The following is a 15,338-nucleotide window of genomic DNA, read 5'->3' as shown; positions in this document are numbered from 1 at the left end:
GATTTAACTTAGAATTAGCTCGAATAAAGAAACTGGAATTAGCGAGAGTCCCACTGTAAAATAAATTAATACGTGATAGAATGCACTGTATACGCACCCTCCCCCCCACTCTGGCAAAAATGATACCATTCCATTGCTCTTGAATGTTCGAAACATTCGAAAAACATTGCAATGTCTTCAATCAGTTCTCACGTTTTCAAAATAAACCAAAATCAAAAACAATTCTGAAAGATGTCGGTGATGTTCAAATCGTTTCTAATCTGTTATCTTTTCACTATTTCCGAGTGTATCGTTCATAAGGAGTTTTGTAAAAATAGCCCAAAACTACAGCAATGTCAAGCTATTTTGCTGGACTCGAAGAAACTTCCAACTCGGGACAAATGCATCCCAAACAAGGATTGTATGTTGAATGATTTGATCGATGACAAATATGCATCTTGCAGCATAAAACCACCTTCCTATGATGGCTCTAACCGCATCGATATTTACAAAAGGTAAGAATAATTATCAAACCGCCCCCCCCCCACTTAATTACCTTATAGTAAAGTGGCTTTTTTATTCTCGTGTGCTCAGCCGGGGGGGGGAGGTTACTGCTACTGGGTTTATTTGGTTTATTGACATCGTTCGTAAGGCTGTCTTTTGGGAATTTCCCCGACATGATGTAGAGTTTTTGTTCATTAAAGCTTTTTTCACATTACATGTACGGAAAATTTTACTTAAGACCTTGAAGGGCGGGGAATTTCCCTATTAAGGCCTTAAGTAGAGTTTGCTGCTTACGTTCAAAAAGTTTTGAACGGAAGGAAAAGTCACGTAAGACCCTCTTATAATCAACAAAAACTCTACATAATGTCGGGGAAATTCCCAAAAGACAGCCTTACGAACGATTTTCCGTAAGGTCTAAAGTAAAATTTTACTTGAATGTGAAAAAAGCTTAAGAAGGTCTTACGTGACTTTTTGAACGTAAGCAAACTCTACATGTGACCTTAAAACACTACGTAAGTTTAGGAAATTCCCCACCCTTCAAGGTCTTAAAGCTTTTTTCACATGCAAGTAAAATTTTACTTTAGACCTTACGGAAAATCGTCCGTAAGGCTGTCTTTTGGGAATTTCCCCGACTAAGAGGGTCTTGCACGTGACTTTTCCTTCCGTTCAAAACTTCTTGAACGTAAGAAAACTCAGGCCTTAAAACAGTACGTAAGCTTAGGGAAATTCCCCATCTTTCAAGGTCTTAAGTAAAATTTAACGTACATGTGAAAAAAGCTTAAGTAAAATTTTACGTTCATTTCACATGCACGTAAAATTAAAACACTACGTAAGTTTAGGGAAATTCCCTGTTCTAAGGTCTTAAGTAAAGTTTTACGTGCATGTGAGGCTTAAAACACTAGCTTATGGAAATTCCCTTTTCCTGAAAGTGTGAAGGACTTTTTTTCGGGACACCCTGTACGGCTGGAAATGCGAAAATACGGTTGTAATTAGTACTGCTTTCGATAATTTTGACGTCGATTTCTTATGTATAGGTGTCAACCACTGATAAGAAGTTTTGTAGAAGATCCATGGGGAACGCGGTTCGTTGGCACAAGCATCGGTGAACAACAATGTGAACCTGATTATTATTTGAAAACAATCATCTGTGGAGAACAAGGAACCCGATGCGTTTGTGACACCGGAAAGCCTGCCGATAAAGATTTCTCGCTCCCGATAGATGAGACAAATAAATGCAAGTAAGTTCAGAGAATTATTTCAATAATTTGATTCGCTTGTGTCGGCATTTTATCACATTAACATCAGTGACATCATCAACATCACCGCACGCCACGCTGCCATTTTGAAGTCTGAAAATTAGATCAAAACCCTAGATATAAGATAAGCGTCCCCATTTATTAACCCTATTAACCCCAAGCTTTTTGTAGCCATCATGAGACAAACTTCCAGAAAGCAAAAATATTTTGATGGCGTCATCCAAAAAGCGATGACGTCATCACAAACTTTCCACCTGGTGGAAAAACGCCAAAATTTAGAAGACGAGTAAAATTTTCAAAAAGTGACGACGTCATGAATGATGACGTCATCATTTTTAAAAGGACACCTGTGTGGTAGCTTCTGGGGCTAATAGGGTTTAAGTAATATTACATTTCCGTGTCTTTTTTTCAACAGGTGCCAATGGTTTATTGATTACTGTGGTGTGAAAGATATCTGTTCTAAAGGTTCAACCTGTAAAGCACAACCTCCAGACTTGATCGTATGTAAAGGAGGTAACTTAAACCAATGCACTGCTGACCCATCCTTATGTGAAGATGAAGGTGGCTACTGTGTAGAGATGGATGACGTCAACCCAGCATGGTCACGATCTAGCGCTAAGAGAGGAAATGGTTTTGGCTGCATCGATAAAAAAGCCTTCGATCGATTCTCCAAGAGAGATCATTTCTGTAACTTCAACAAGTCTGATCACGCGGTCATGTTCAAAGACAAAGGTTTTGTGAAGCCTGGCACTAGTTTGGATAGATGTTGTTATAACTATCTGATCTGCGTTAACGGTACTATTCGTTTGTTTGGTTCCCTTTATATTGTTGTTAATTATATCGTTGAACCTACACGCTTTTTATATAAGAACAATGATACCAAAAAAATGAGAACAATTTAAAGGTTGGACAATGCTGAATCTTCAGTGATTGAATTTTAAGCAAAAATAAGGTATTAAACTTCCAATACTGCTTTTTGTTTTGATCGTGTTTTTTACTTTCCTAATTTGCTGTGTGTTTTTTCATCTTTCCATTTTTCTGTATTTTACTTCTCTCTACCAAGATAAACAATTCGGAGGGTATATGTTCAAGACAAGACCGTGCTATTGCAAAATCAATTTCAGAAAATGTCTTTTGGATCGCAAAAGAGATGTCGCGTTGTGGCCTGATGCACGTGAATTACTAAATCTTGTAAATGATATTGAGATGTGTACGATGGATGACACGGGAAAGTGCAATCCATTGCGGCCCTCCACCTGTAAAGTTGGCGATTTGATCTCTCCTGCGATTGCACATTGTAAAATCAATTGTAGGACAGGACCTTTATTACCGATTGAGAAACGTTCGTGTAAAATTCGATTTTGTTCGCCCGCGCTGCAAGATGAGAAGATGCGCATCGTGGATGACGTGAATGAAAGGAAGAGTTCTGGTTGTAGGCCGGTCAAAGGTCTGATGGTTGAATGTGGTTATGAAAACACACGTTGTGTGTGTGATGGCCAACCCACTGTTCGATATTTTACAGACCGCTGCCGATGCCAATTTTACCCATTGTCCATATGAGATCACAAATAACCATTTTGAGTTGGTTTGCATCATGTCCGCATCATAAAGTGTGTCCGGAAAAAAGCGGAACGAACGGAAAATTTTCTACTTGTTCTTATTGAGGAATGGAATGTCACAGGTCTGCTACATTTATATAGAGTCAAAATGAAAGGAAAGTCGCCCCCAAAATCCCCAAAAAGCGATAATTACTAGGGAAAAAAGTGACAATGAAAATCCATCCACGAAGGAGAAAACAGTGGAAGGCTTTCCCCACAAGTTGAGTTAGACGTGAAAGTACATTCCTTTGCCTGTTTGTAATTCCAGGCTCGAATAATTGTTTAGGCCTTTTTTGCGGACACAGACTGTACATCAATATGTTTAGACTGGAACAAGCCAGTTGTAAAATGAAACAACAGACCTCACTGTAGTCATTCGAGAAACTTTCATTGACTTTTCTATAGATACGTTTTCGAATTTTATTTCTTATTGTTAGGCGGGTATTTCCAATTGTAGTTTAGTTTTTGGAAGTGTTGATTTTATCATTTATTCAAAGTACTTTTTTTGACTAGGATATTTTGTTGTCATTTTTTTTTTTCGGTGACAAAGCAATTGAATATGTCATTATCATTCTGTCATCATTCAAAAACTCAAAGCACTTGAAATGTTTACGCTTCTGATCGTATTTAAACTTTAAAAAGGATTTTTCTAAAAGTTTATGACTCAAAGAGAAAGTTAGAGATTGTATAAAACAACCCTGTCTCACAGCCCCCACTGGAACTTTTTTCATCAGTGGGGATAAAAATTCCTATTGAAATCCCAATGAAGATAGAAATTCTATTGTTCCATGGTTAAAAAATCCAGTGGGGATGGTTTCGGAGTTCAATTTTTAAACATGGAATTTTGAGTCGAGATGAAATCAAAGTCGAAATTTTTGTCAAATTTTCCAGTGGGGCTGGGGTCCCAGTGGGTCTGTGACACAGGGGTGTTATAAATCTGTACTCTTAAGGTAACTTAGATTAATTAAAAGAAACGAGATGTAAAAGTAAATTGAAATTTTCTTGAAAAATTCTATTCTATTTACACTAACTTACATTATGAAATATTATTCGTCCATTTCACTTGAAAGTGAACATAGAAAGGATTTTGAACAAGGAGCTGTCGATAGCCACCAATGAGAATAATTTACTCAGAGAACATCTTCTGGTCTAAAACGAAATGTTCCCTCATTTCCAAATAAATTAATAGGTGTATCTTGACGATGGAAGATTTTCAAGTTCTTTTCACGCCTTACAATTCTTTTGCTATCATTCTTCTCATCATACAAAGCCTTTATATCCACTTGTAAGTTTTTATTCACTTTCGATGCAGATCTTGGTCTAGTTAAACCTTCATTATCAACCGTTAATGTCGGTAAATTCTCATCTCCAAATTTTTCTCTTTTGTCCACAGAAAGAGTATTGAAATCCAAAACGAACTCGGTGCTAATTGGTGTTGGTTGGCGAAAAGCCACTTTCAGGTTCGGACCTCTTCGAATGTAATTTTCAGACTTTGTTCGTCGAAGAGCGTTCAAGATTTCACGATTTTCCTCCTCCTGGTCACCAAGTGAACGTGATGGTGGAATATTGATGGTCAAACTTTTCTGAATTTTTCGTCCTTTCTTTTCGTTATCGCATGTCTCTTTGTCATCAGGGGAATCGCATGAAACTGTTATCGATGGTATATCTTTCACAAGAGGGCTTATTGGATGTGTAGATGCTTGTTCGTTAGTCACTAACGGACTGATTGGAGTTTGTGGTTCGTCTGCTAAAGGGCTTGTTACTTGTTGAAAGGATGTCAACGAGCGCGCCAATGGACTAATCGGTGGCCTATGCTTTGTTCTGGAGATCCTCACAAATGGGTCCTCGTTACCAAGACCACAGACGGGCGTATTTTGTCGTTGTAGGATCTTCGGGTTTCGTTCACGACGGATATATTTGTCGTTCGTGGATGATCTTCGTCGGTCTTTTAATCGAGGTTTTTCGAAATCAGTTACATCCATATCATAAGTTCGATCAATCTCTAAGCTCAAAGTTTTCCTCAATTTTCGGTTATCTTCTTTGTTTGTCGGCTTCTTTAATTTCGCTCCAGGCTCATTTGATGTAACTGATAAAGGGTTCGATTTAACGGCTCTCAAAGTGGACGGTGTCGTAGGACGTGAACAGAGGAATGATTTCCCGTCTAAACGTGTCGGTGTCGCTTGTCTGAATTGAAGCTTCAAATTTGGTTCTCTTCGAATAGTTGTTGAAGCATTCGTCCCTTTGATTGGCTGTTGATCTGTGCCAGTATTTGTCGGTATGATCAACTTTAATCCTTTACGCTTCAAACATTCATCCATCTTCAATCACTCCCCTTGATCTGTTTGCTCTTCTCTCTCTGTTTAATACGTGTTTCACATAAGAGAATATTTCTGTGAGTGTTTGGCTGGTTGATGCCTCTTTAAATATACTTATTTTCGAAGGAATTTATCGACTAAACAAACAAAAGATCAATTCATTTGTCAAGAGAGTCCGTAAGCTTTTTTTCGTTAGAACAATTTTCCCATTAGAACTTAACTATACTGAAATTGTAACAAGCTCTTAAGATGACGTCTTAATTCTGATCTGATCATGTTTCTTCATTTTCAACTGGTAAATGTTTGGAAGGATATAAGTTACTTGCCTCCTGAAAGGAAATTGATGACAAAAGTGAAAGAATTATCTTAGGTTTTCTTTCGACCTAACTATTGCGAACAAGCAAACCCGTTGAGTTTTAGCTTAAGGCTTGGGAACTTAGGGGGAACTTAGAGACGAATCTTCGATCTTTGCCAAACAAGAAAAAGTTTGCGCCGCATCGCGGACGACGGATTGAATCTAACTTTTTCTTTGTTTTCGCATTTTACATTGTGCAATTTCTACTCGTGGTAAATATTACTTCCAAATTATTGTATGAAAACCCCAGGGCGCAGGGGCAGAAAATAGGTGGCTTCAAATCTTGCCAGACAACCACTGTTTTTTTTCTCCATTGCCTTGTTGAGCGAACTTTTTCAAGGGCTCCTCTTCGTACGTTACGGTACAGGCAGACTTCTCAATGGTTTAAATCCAGATGACGAGGATTGGTATTGATGGATGTTTCTTACAAAGAAAATTGTAGAAAAAGTTTCAAATTTCATTGCTCCTCACTCTCATGGCTAGAACTAATCACAATAACAACATTGTGCCTGTCAAACGAGTATTTTGAATGCAAATACCATCATCCTTCTATTCTTGAAGAAGTCTCTCATGTAGAAATTCCCTTCTGATGTCACTACTCACCATTACTACATCATGTCTTTCACTTCAGGAAGATTTCACTTTGTTTGTTTGTTTTGACGGAAATCATTTTCTGATTTCTTATTTTCATAATTTGTCATACTCATGATGCGGGTAGACGTTTTCCTTGGGAAAATCCTGAGTCTTGCGGACTTCCATGAGTCATCGCTACAGTATATCCATTTTTCGGACATCTCCATTTTCTAACTGAGGAACACGATTACGAGTGCCAAAACAAAATAGTGTATCGTGAGTCAATCCCTCATAGGGGTAAAGAATTTGTCTCTGCAACCATTAATTGATTGAGACGTTCAGATATATCGTCTCCGTTGTGTAAACCCATGAAGTATAAGAAGACAATCTTTAACCTTTCTCAGTCAAGAAAAGTGAAGCTTTAGAATATACGCCGTAATTTTGATGACGGATTGGATTTAGCGATTTGTTTTCGAGTGGTATATTTTTTGAAATCTAGCGAAAAATTATACTTTAAATCCGGAATTTATATAAAAACCACACGGCCCACGCTCAAGGCCGCACAACTTTGGTAGGATTTAAGGAAATTCAAATCTAGCCCTTCGGGCTTAATCTTCATTGGTGTAAACACACATCTCGAAGTAAATCACAAGCCTCGTTTTCTTGTCAGGGTTTTGAAAATATGCTTTTGATTGTTGTCAAGACATCTCGGATGACGACACAGCTTGGAAAAGGAAATCACTCAATCAAATTGTACCTTTCTGGTATCTTAAAAAGCGTCTAGCTAGCTTTTTTAATGTATGTTCCATAGCTCCTAAATTTCTAAGAAGACAAAAGAGGATGTCGATTATCTTTCGGTTTCATTTCCTACTTGATCTTGTGATTTTGTTTCAAAAAATTGAACTGGTATTGATAGAATCTGAATGAAAATACGTTATATTTTTAACAAGATTAGGTACTCGGGCGAGTTACGGCGTGTCCAACTCCAATGCAATCCAATAGCACTCGTTTATGCTGATTAACTTTCTGATTAGCTTTCAGCCCTTGCCGCCGACAAAATTTCTTCCTACACTTACCTAACTCCTACGAAAAAACTCCTAAAAATAGTAGCGGTAGAGTTTGTGGAGCTGTAATGTAAACACGTCCGCCTCTGCTGCTATTACTTCGCCCCCAGGTTGACCATCTTTTTTCAAATTTATAACGCCTCCTATATTATTTCCTTCTATCTTGTTGTGTAGTAGAGAGAGACGACAGGATCGTCTAGTGATGGATGCCCAGCCAGCCTCTGTCTAACGCCACTCCGCCAATAACTACTCTGCTACTTTTGTCTACAGTCCGCCCTCTCACGCCCCACCTATACAATTTCGCGCCAAATTTCAACCACTTTCACTTTCGATACCTTTATTTATTTCATGCAGCAGGGTTCAACTGTAACAGTTCGTAGCGCACTCCCGCATCTTGGAATGCTACGATTGGACCCGACTATATCAGGATTTTAGTCCGGTTTTCAAACACTTCAAACCCTGAATGAATACCTATGAAATGGCATGAAAAGTAAGAATCTTTGGAATAGAAATCAGAATTAGAATACTGTATTTCCTCTAAAATTCGTGTTTTTTAATTTCTTTGGCGATTTTAGGTTTGAGGCTCTGTGTGACATTCCAGTGTTGAAACTACAATAATGCGTGTACATAATTTTTAGGTTTGCTTATTATATTTCACGAACTCTTATATCTTCCCCGTATTTTGATTTAAATACCGGGTACTGATGAACGGCTTAGAAAGCTTACTATTAACAAGCTACTTTTGTTCTCAGGTTTTTATTCATATGCTTATGTTATGTTTAGGAATTCTGCATAAATCTGAGCCTTTGTATTAGGGTGGTCAGAGGAAATTTTAAACTTACTTGCAGAATACCAAACCAAGTTTAATGGAAAGCCATAACCATCAGAAGAAAAATGAGGGGTCATTTACTAAAATGTTGCATTTTTCCATCTTTGATCTGCAGTTTCTGAACCTTTAGGAAGTTTCTAAGTTGGACTCATTTTTGAGTTCAATCTTGGTATTTTGAAATTTGCGCATATAATAATGTCCTGACGCACCGGATTGTTGGGTAATTATGTGGTGCCAAAAAGTGTTGTTCCATTACGCCATACAAAACTGTCCAATGTCCATCCTACATTACGCAAATTCTTGATATTCAACAAACACCAGACTTTATTCTTTAGCACTTTAGTACAAACTAGATAAACCAGACTGATTCACGACCTATCCGGTATTAGTTTTTCTACTGGAGAAAAGTTCCTGTATAGATCTTTTCATTTTCATCTCATTCACTTCAAATTTTTGTATCCTAATGAATTTGTCTTGAACATCATTTCATCAACCTACTGGCTAATTAAAAACACAAAAAAGAGTGTCTGATTGCCATTATTCTGTATTTAAAAACCAAAAGATCACTGATTTGGTCTTCTCATCAACAAAATTAAACATTTGTTATGTTTTTTGTTCGATTTGTACCGTCAACTGCTCTAACTTGGGACGATTGGTCGAAACATGGGACTGTTTGATATCTGGCCTGTATTTTCACTTACTGTTAAATCTCTTTGACAACAACTTTGTTTCGATAACTCCACCAAGTTTATCAATCATACTTACTGTCATAACATGTCACGATTACTTTCGCTGATAGTGCGCTCTTTTTAACTTTTTGTTTTCATTCAAAATGACCGGAGGCCGATTGGAGAATTAGACAACGCCCACAGCCTTATCGCCTGTCGCCCGATGGGATTTACAAATAAAGAGTGTGTAACTTGCCGCGCTAGTGACGCCAAATGCTCCATCGTTTTGCCACTAATTTGGTCTTCTTTGTTCCAACCATTCGCGTGATTTTCACTACGAATTTTTTTCATATTTCTTTTTGAAAGCCTACTCGGTGCGAAAGAGAAATTTTGTATTTTTTATACGCCGTTCTTTAACTCAAATCAAATGACTTTGGAGGTTTGGTGAAATGGTGGCCGAATTGCCATCCCATGTTTTGTCAGATAGTCCCAAGTTAGAGCAGTTGACGGTAGCATATTCTGAGGTTTTTGGACTGATGTGTAAGTGACTCCTTTTAATAAAAGCTGTGTAAACATAGTAATTTGAAAGACCCTGTCAAATTAGAGGTGAAAACTTGTTTGTTTTCATTATGAGCAATTTAGAATAAAATTTCATACTTTGACAAACAAGACCATTTTGCTGAAAATGTCTCTCCCCCATTGGACAGTTGGGTAGCTCTGAAATGTGGAAATCTCCCCTCAATCTCTGTAAGTATTCTTCCCTCTCAGCTGAGTTGAATGTATTGGATTAAATACTTGGACAACCTAATTATTCAAACTCATTCTCAATAAAATAAAATTTTAGGTGTTTACTGTAATTAGAAAAAATAAGATTTGATCAGAATCTTAACGATGGAAGCAATATCAGAGTTCTACAAATGGGCTGAATCGATCAGTGGTAAGTTCAGGGAAAGATAACGGTGTTAATAATAATAGTATAGAGACATTATTTCTTTAAATCTATCAATAACTTATTTTTGTTCCAAAGCTTTAATCAGGGTAAATTTAAATACCATAACTTCGTGTAATGCTGACATACCTTGACATACCTTGTCTAATTCAGTCATAGCAACTTTTTAGTCTTTAAAATGTTTATCAATAAAACCTTCTAAATAAGCTGTTCAAAAAAAATCAGTCTAACTACTTGTAACTACTTTGCAGACCAGATAGTTGCTATGGCGAAATTATTTATACTGTTTTCTTTATGATTTCTTTTAGATCCAAGAGTTGCAGATTGGTTTCTTATACCCAGTCCTCTCCCAACTTATTCGATGTCTTTTTTCTACATAATATTTTCATGGAAAATTGGTCCATATCTTATGCACAACAGAGAACCCTTCAATTTGAAATATTTGCTGATCATTTATAATTTATCAATGGTTTACTTGAATTACCATATTTTCAAGGAGGTTGGTACTATGTGTTCACAAATTGAAAATCAACATAGTATATACCTATCCTCATAAGAATCATTTACAACTAAGAGTAACACTTTATTATGACTGTAGAATCCTCACTCTTTGATCATCAAAAGTAGTTTTTTTCAAATGCATCCATTCGGAATTATTAAAATGTTAGCTAAAGTTTTTAGGAAAAGTGCTGAAAAGTGTTAAAATCATGATATTGAAATTTCTATTTAAAAGCTCTTATTTGGAATGCTGGAAGCTGGTTATTCATACCCATGTCAACCCTTCCTAACTTCTACAAGACCTGTCGATTTCAGGGTAAATCTTGTTAAAATTTTGTTTGTGAAATGAATCTGGAATGAACCGTTTGCTTGATCTGCTCTTTTGAAAAATTTATGCTTCTGCCAAGATTTTGACATGTCAGCATTTATAAATTGCATTATATAAAGCTTTTGTTGAACTTTCAATTATATGTTTTAAAATAAGAGCCACAATTTATTGATCATTTCTAAACGGAATAGACACAGAGATGTGAATTGGGAATTATGTTATATCCACCTTCTTAGCTTTTATCATAAATTGGGATCAATTTTAGATTCATTAAAAATTACTGGCACTTGCATTCAACTTTATCACGGTAGTGTCTATTGGTTATCGGTTAATTTTTCTGTTTATTTATAAATTCAACAGATTGCCAGAGCTCTGTGGTGGTACTTTGCATCGAAGTTGATCGAATTTATTGACACTGTAAGTTAAATGATTTCTTCATTCGTGTTAAGATAAGGGTCACTTCATGAGCAGTTTTATCTGAATGAAGAATTACAATTTTTCGAGTCTAACATTTACAGTTGCCTAGTAAAATTCTTTCACTAAGATACTATTTCTAAAATGAAAATGCGGATTGTGTGAGTCTTTCTTTGAGTCGAATTTCTAAGCTATCATGCATTTACCATCTTCCTTTTCCTTTACAGTTGTTTTTCATCTTGCGCAAGAAGGATAATCAGATTTCATTTTTGCACGTTTATCATCATGCCACTATGCCCATGTTGTGGTGGATTGGCACCAAATGGGTTCCTGCTGGACAGTGTGAGTACATTATTTTCAGTTTTATCGCTTCTCGAACTTCTACAAATTCGAAAACGCACGTTCTATATGAACTAGGGGTAGTGAGCAATAGATTTTTGAGATTTTCCGTGCCACTTTTTATTTCAAACTGAAACATTGCATTAATCTCTTTATATTTCTTCATATATAAGATTAAGTCGTTGGCTGTACAGCCAAACTTCCTTACGAATAAAACACTTTTCGATTTTAGCTGCACCCGCTGCCATCATGAACGCATTCATCCATATTATCATGTATTTTTATTACGGGATGGCTGCTTTCGGTCCTTCGCTTCAAAAATACCTCTGGTGGAAGAGATACCTTACACAAATGCAACTGGTAGGTTACTATAGTATCTCTACGTAGGTTAGCCCTTGGTCTGCCTGCTTTGATTAAGATTATCAGTTTTGAGTAGTCCAGTACTCGTTGCGATTCTATTCATATCTGGAATGGTGATATTAAAAAAGTCAATTTCTTGAAGAACTGTGCTAAGGATCGTGAATAAGAGAATTTCTTTTTCATTTCCAGATTCAATTTTGTATAGCATTGGGAACGGCAACGTATTCTTTGTACAGTGGCTGTGATTTCCCACGTTGGATGAGCTGGGCGTTGATCCTCTATATGATCTCTTTTCTCGTTTTGTTCGGTAACTTTTACATTCAAGCATACTTAACAAAAAAGAAAAAGAAAAATGACGAACTCAGAAATGGCAAAATGAAGACTTCTGTTAAAGGAACGAGTAGAGACAATAATGGGGAATTAAGATCTAGGAACAAAATCTCATCCTAATTTATAATTATATTTACAGTTCGAGTTATAGAGTAAGGTTTATAAGGCATTGATAACTGAAGGGACGGGAAAACTTTTTCGAGTAAAGAAAACATTCTTGAGTGTAGGAAACATTCGAGTTGTATAGGTACAGAATTGAATGAATTTGTGCTTGCGCGACGCAGGATGCAGAGAAAGTTGTTTACTTTAATCGGATTAACTTTTGCGAGATTAAATTTCGCGATTTCGCGTATTTTTGCCATGTTCGCGAAGTTAAAACTCGCGAAAACGCGTGAGATTCCTGACTCGCGAAATTAAATCCACCACAAATTTTTTTAAATCATATTTTCGGCGGAGAAACCAGTTCAAAGTCTCCATATCTGGCAAAAAAAATTTTCAGCATGACAATAAGTCAGTTTTCACCTCGAATTTGACTTTTTTTGATAATTTTTTCTATTTTAATGATTTTTTATAAGATTTTTTGATTTTTTAAGCATAACCGTAGGTTTCAAAGGAAGAAATTTTAGCGGCCATCCAATTCTTGAAAGCTTTTCGCTGAGAATTTAATCTGACAAATAGATTGGTGGGAGGATTTGATAATCTATTTTCGCCAATCTTCTTCCTTTAAAAAAACAGATTTTTTTATTTGATTCTTAACTTTATAAACAATATTGTTAATTATTTATTAGGTAAAATAAAACAATTATGTAGTTAAAGTTTTCATCTCTTTGACCTTTAAAACTGATAACCACTGAGCAGTGGGGTGGGGATAGAGAGGCATGGTACTAACCCATAGGGTACTTACCCAGATTTTCTCTGAAAAAATTATCTTAGGTTAGTGCAGCCTAGATGTGCCAAACGTCATTAACATTGTGCACAAAAGCGTAACTTTGCACAATTGCAGTTTAGGGGCCAATAATGGATTTATTTTAACCTTTATCTGAAAATGAAGCCAATAAAAGTTATTGCGTAAGGTTGTTTGAAAAATGACGTAATTGTTGACGTCAGCAAAAACTTGAGGACCACCCAAAAAAGTTCATTTCTATCAAACATCAACATGCCCTTGGGGAAAACTTTTGGTAGAATAGATAGGCTTTTGAGCACTGTTGTACTGGTTATCAGCAACACTAGTAACCTATCAAAGCTATTCTCTGACTTGCCTAAATTGATAGATCTTAGACTCATAGCAAATACCATAATTCAGTACCAGTTACTAGCGAGATATACCCAGTAGCGTGGTGGTAGGGGCCCCCAGCGGCCCAGGGCGAAAAAAGATGTCTCTTATTACTAATTGCGTTGCGTGCCCCTTTGCTTTTTTGCACCTTAGAAATTGGCAGAAAATCGGGAACATCATAGCAAAAAATGTGCAGACATACTGCATGAATACTTTGTCTGCTTCATTTTTCTTATAAAAACAGCAACACTCAACTCAAGAGTACATGGGTTACTAATTATGAACAGTTTACAATCGAAAAGACAAAGAAGCAATCCGCTAAGAGATTCTCGTCCTTCATCCAGCTTCGCTTCTACATTTCCCTGATAAGAAGTAGTAAAAATTATTTTATTTTCTACACCCATGTGTCACAGATCCACTGGGAAATTTGGCGAAAACGAAATTTTCCGGTGGGAAAAACACCCTGGAATTTCAGCCCCACCGGGAAATTCACTTTGATTTCATCCCCGTTCGAATTACGATGTTTGAAAAGTGAAATCCAAAACTATCCCTACTGGTTTTATTAACCTTGGAACATTGAAATTTCCAACCCAATGGGATTTCAATAAAAACTTTTATCCCCGCTGTGGAAAAAAGTTCCACCGGGACTGTGAGACAGGGGTGTTTTTCTAGACTTTCATCATTCTTTCAACAAAACATTTTTGACTGTTGTGATTTTTTAGACGTTAAGACCATTGAATTGAAACTTTCAGTTCACATACACCCATATACTGATTTTAAATCAAATTTTCCGACATTTCTATCTAAAAAGTACTCTCGGGTACCTAATAGCCGTCCCCCCGCTAATTAATTTTTCACCCAGGACATTCTCATTCCAACCCCCCGCTTATTAATTTTTGGGAAAATGTTTTTGAAAGTTCCCTCTTTTGTCCTAATTCTGCTGTATTAGCCTCTATGCCATTTTTCAGGTTTGGCTCCCGGACTATGCACTCTTTTTATAATAAATGATTGGAGTTAATCACATATTGGTAATCTCTTCAAGACGAGGTTGTACGAGGTTGTAGTTTATGAAAAGGTCTCTGCCAACCGTGAAACCTTATGGTGGGTCTACCCCGATTTGCACATTGTTTGCATCAGACTGACCCTTACATGTTTTGGAATGAATTTCCTATTTTCCTACACTCCTTACATCTTCACTGCAATCCTCTACGCTAAGTCTTGTGGTGCACATTCAACGCACTTATCAAATACTAACTCTGAATTACCGAAGTAATTTAAGCTACTTAAAAATCCTTTGTGGTTTTTAAAATTTGGTAGGGAATCACCACTTTTTCTCAAATAATATGACGTTGTTTGTCTTTTTTATTGTATAATACTAATTATACGAAATTTCTATATGATGAAAATAAACTTGATAAAAATTATTATCACAAAATAACGATAAAAGCATAAAAATATTCTAAAAATTTGTACGAATCCATGTATGAAGTAAAGTAAAAAAGAATCATTAAGAGTAACTTAGGCATGTTATAACAGAATTTCAAATTAAAACAGTTCAATAGTTGTGATGCTAATATACTATAAAAGTTCATGAATATGTAGAAGTCCTCTTGGAAATCCACAATCACTATCGACAGTTGACATTGCATCAAACAAGAGTTTCTTATCAACCCAAGCTGGTTTTGTTTGTTTCCATACATCCATTA

General features: G+C 36.4%; 2 protein-coding genes across 2 annotated transcripts; both read left to right on the top strand.

Moving 5' to 3' along the window:
* Window positions 1–171: 171 nt before the first annotated feature.
* Window positions 172–3,415, top strand: LOC136804957 (uncharacterized). Its single transcript, XM_067061489.1, has 4 exons — window positions 172–494; window positions 1,518–1,721; window positions 2,155–2,534; window positions 2,803–3,415. Exons 1-4 carry the CDS (start codon window positions 232–234, stop codon window positions 3,297–3,299), a joined length of 1,344 nt encoding a protein of 447 aa, XP_066917590.1. The 5' UTR covers window positions 172–231; the 3' UTR covers window positions 3,300–3,415.
* A 6,481-nt stretch (window positions 3,416–9,896) lies between these two features.
* LOC136804956 (very long chain fatty acid elongase 4-like) lies at window positions 9,897–12,805 on the top strand. Its single transcript, XM_067061488.1, has 7 exons — window positions 9,897–10,078; window positions 10,399–10,589; window positions 10,824–10,904; window positions 11,277–11,333; window positions 11,558–11,672; window positions 11,902–12,029; window positions 12,219–12,805. Exons 1-7 carry the CDS (start codon window positions 10,033–10,035, stop codon window positions 12,477–12,479), a joined length of 879 nt encoding a protein of 292 aa, XP_066917589.1. The 5' UTR covers window positions 9,897–10,032; the 3' UTR covers window positions 12,480–12,805.
* The last annotated feature ends 2,533 nt before the right edge of the window (window positions 12,806–15,338 follow it).

The sequence above is a fragment of the Clytia hemisphaerica genome, unplaced genomic scaffold, assembly GCF_902728285.1.
Source record: "Clytia hemisphaerica strain Z4C2 unplaced genomic scaffold, Clytia hemisphaerica genome assembly, whole genome shotgun sequence".
In the NCBI taxonomy this organism is placed as follows: domain Eukaryota; kingdom Metazoa; phylum Cnidaria; class Hydrozoa; order Leptothecata; family Clytiidae; genus Clytia; species Clytia hemisphaerica.
This window is presented reverse-complemented; position numbering and strand designations above follow the sequence as displayed.

Coding starts and splice junctions, on each gene's coding strand:
- LOC136804957 (XM_067061489.1), top strand. CDS start 232: ATGTCGGTGATGTTCAAATCGTTTCTAATCTGTTATCTTTTCACTATT. Junction 1,722..2,154: donor GATGAGACAAATAAATGCAA/GTAAGTTCAGAG, acceptor TTTTTTCAACAG/GTGCCAATGGTTTATTGATT. Junction 2,535..2,802: donor CTATCTGATCTGCGTTAACG/GTACTATTCGTT, acceptor CTCTCTACCAAG/ATAAACAATTCGGAGGGTAT.
- LOC136804956 (XM_067061488.1), top strand. CDS start 10,033: ATGGAAGCAATATCAGAGTTCTACAAATGGGCTGAATCGATCAGTG. Junction 10,079..10,398: donor ATGGGCTGAATCGATCAGTG/GTAAGTTCAGGG, acceptor GATTTCTTTTAG/ATCCAAGAGTTGCAGATTGG. Junction 10,590..10,823: donor ATTACCATATTTTCAAGGAG/GTTGGTACTATG, acceptor TCTATTTAAAAG/CTCTTATTTGGAATGCTGGA.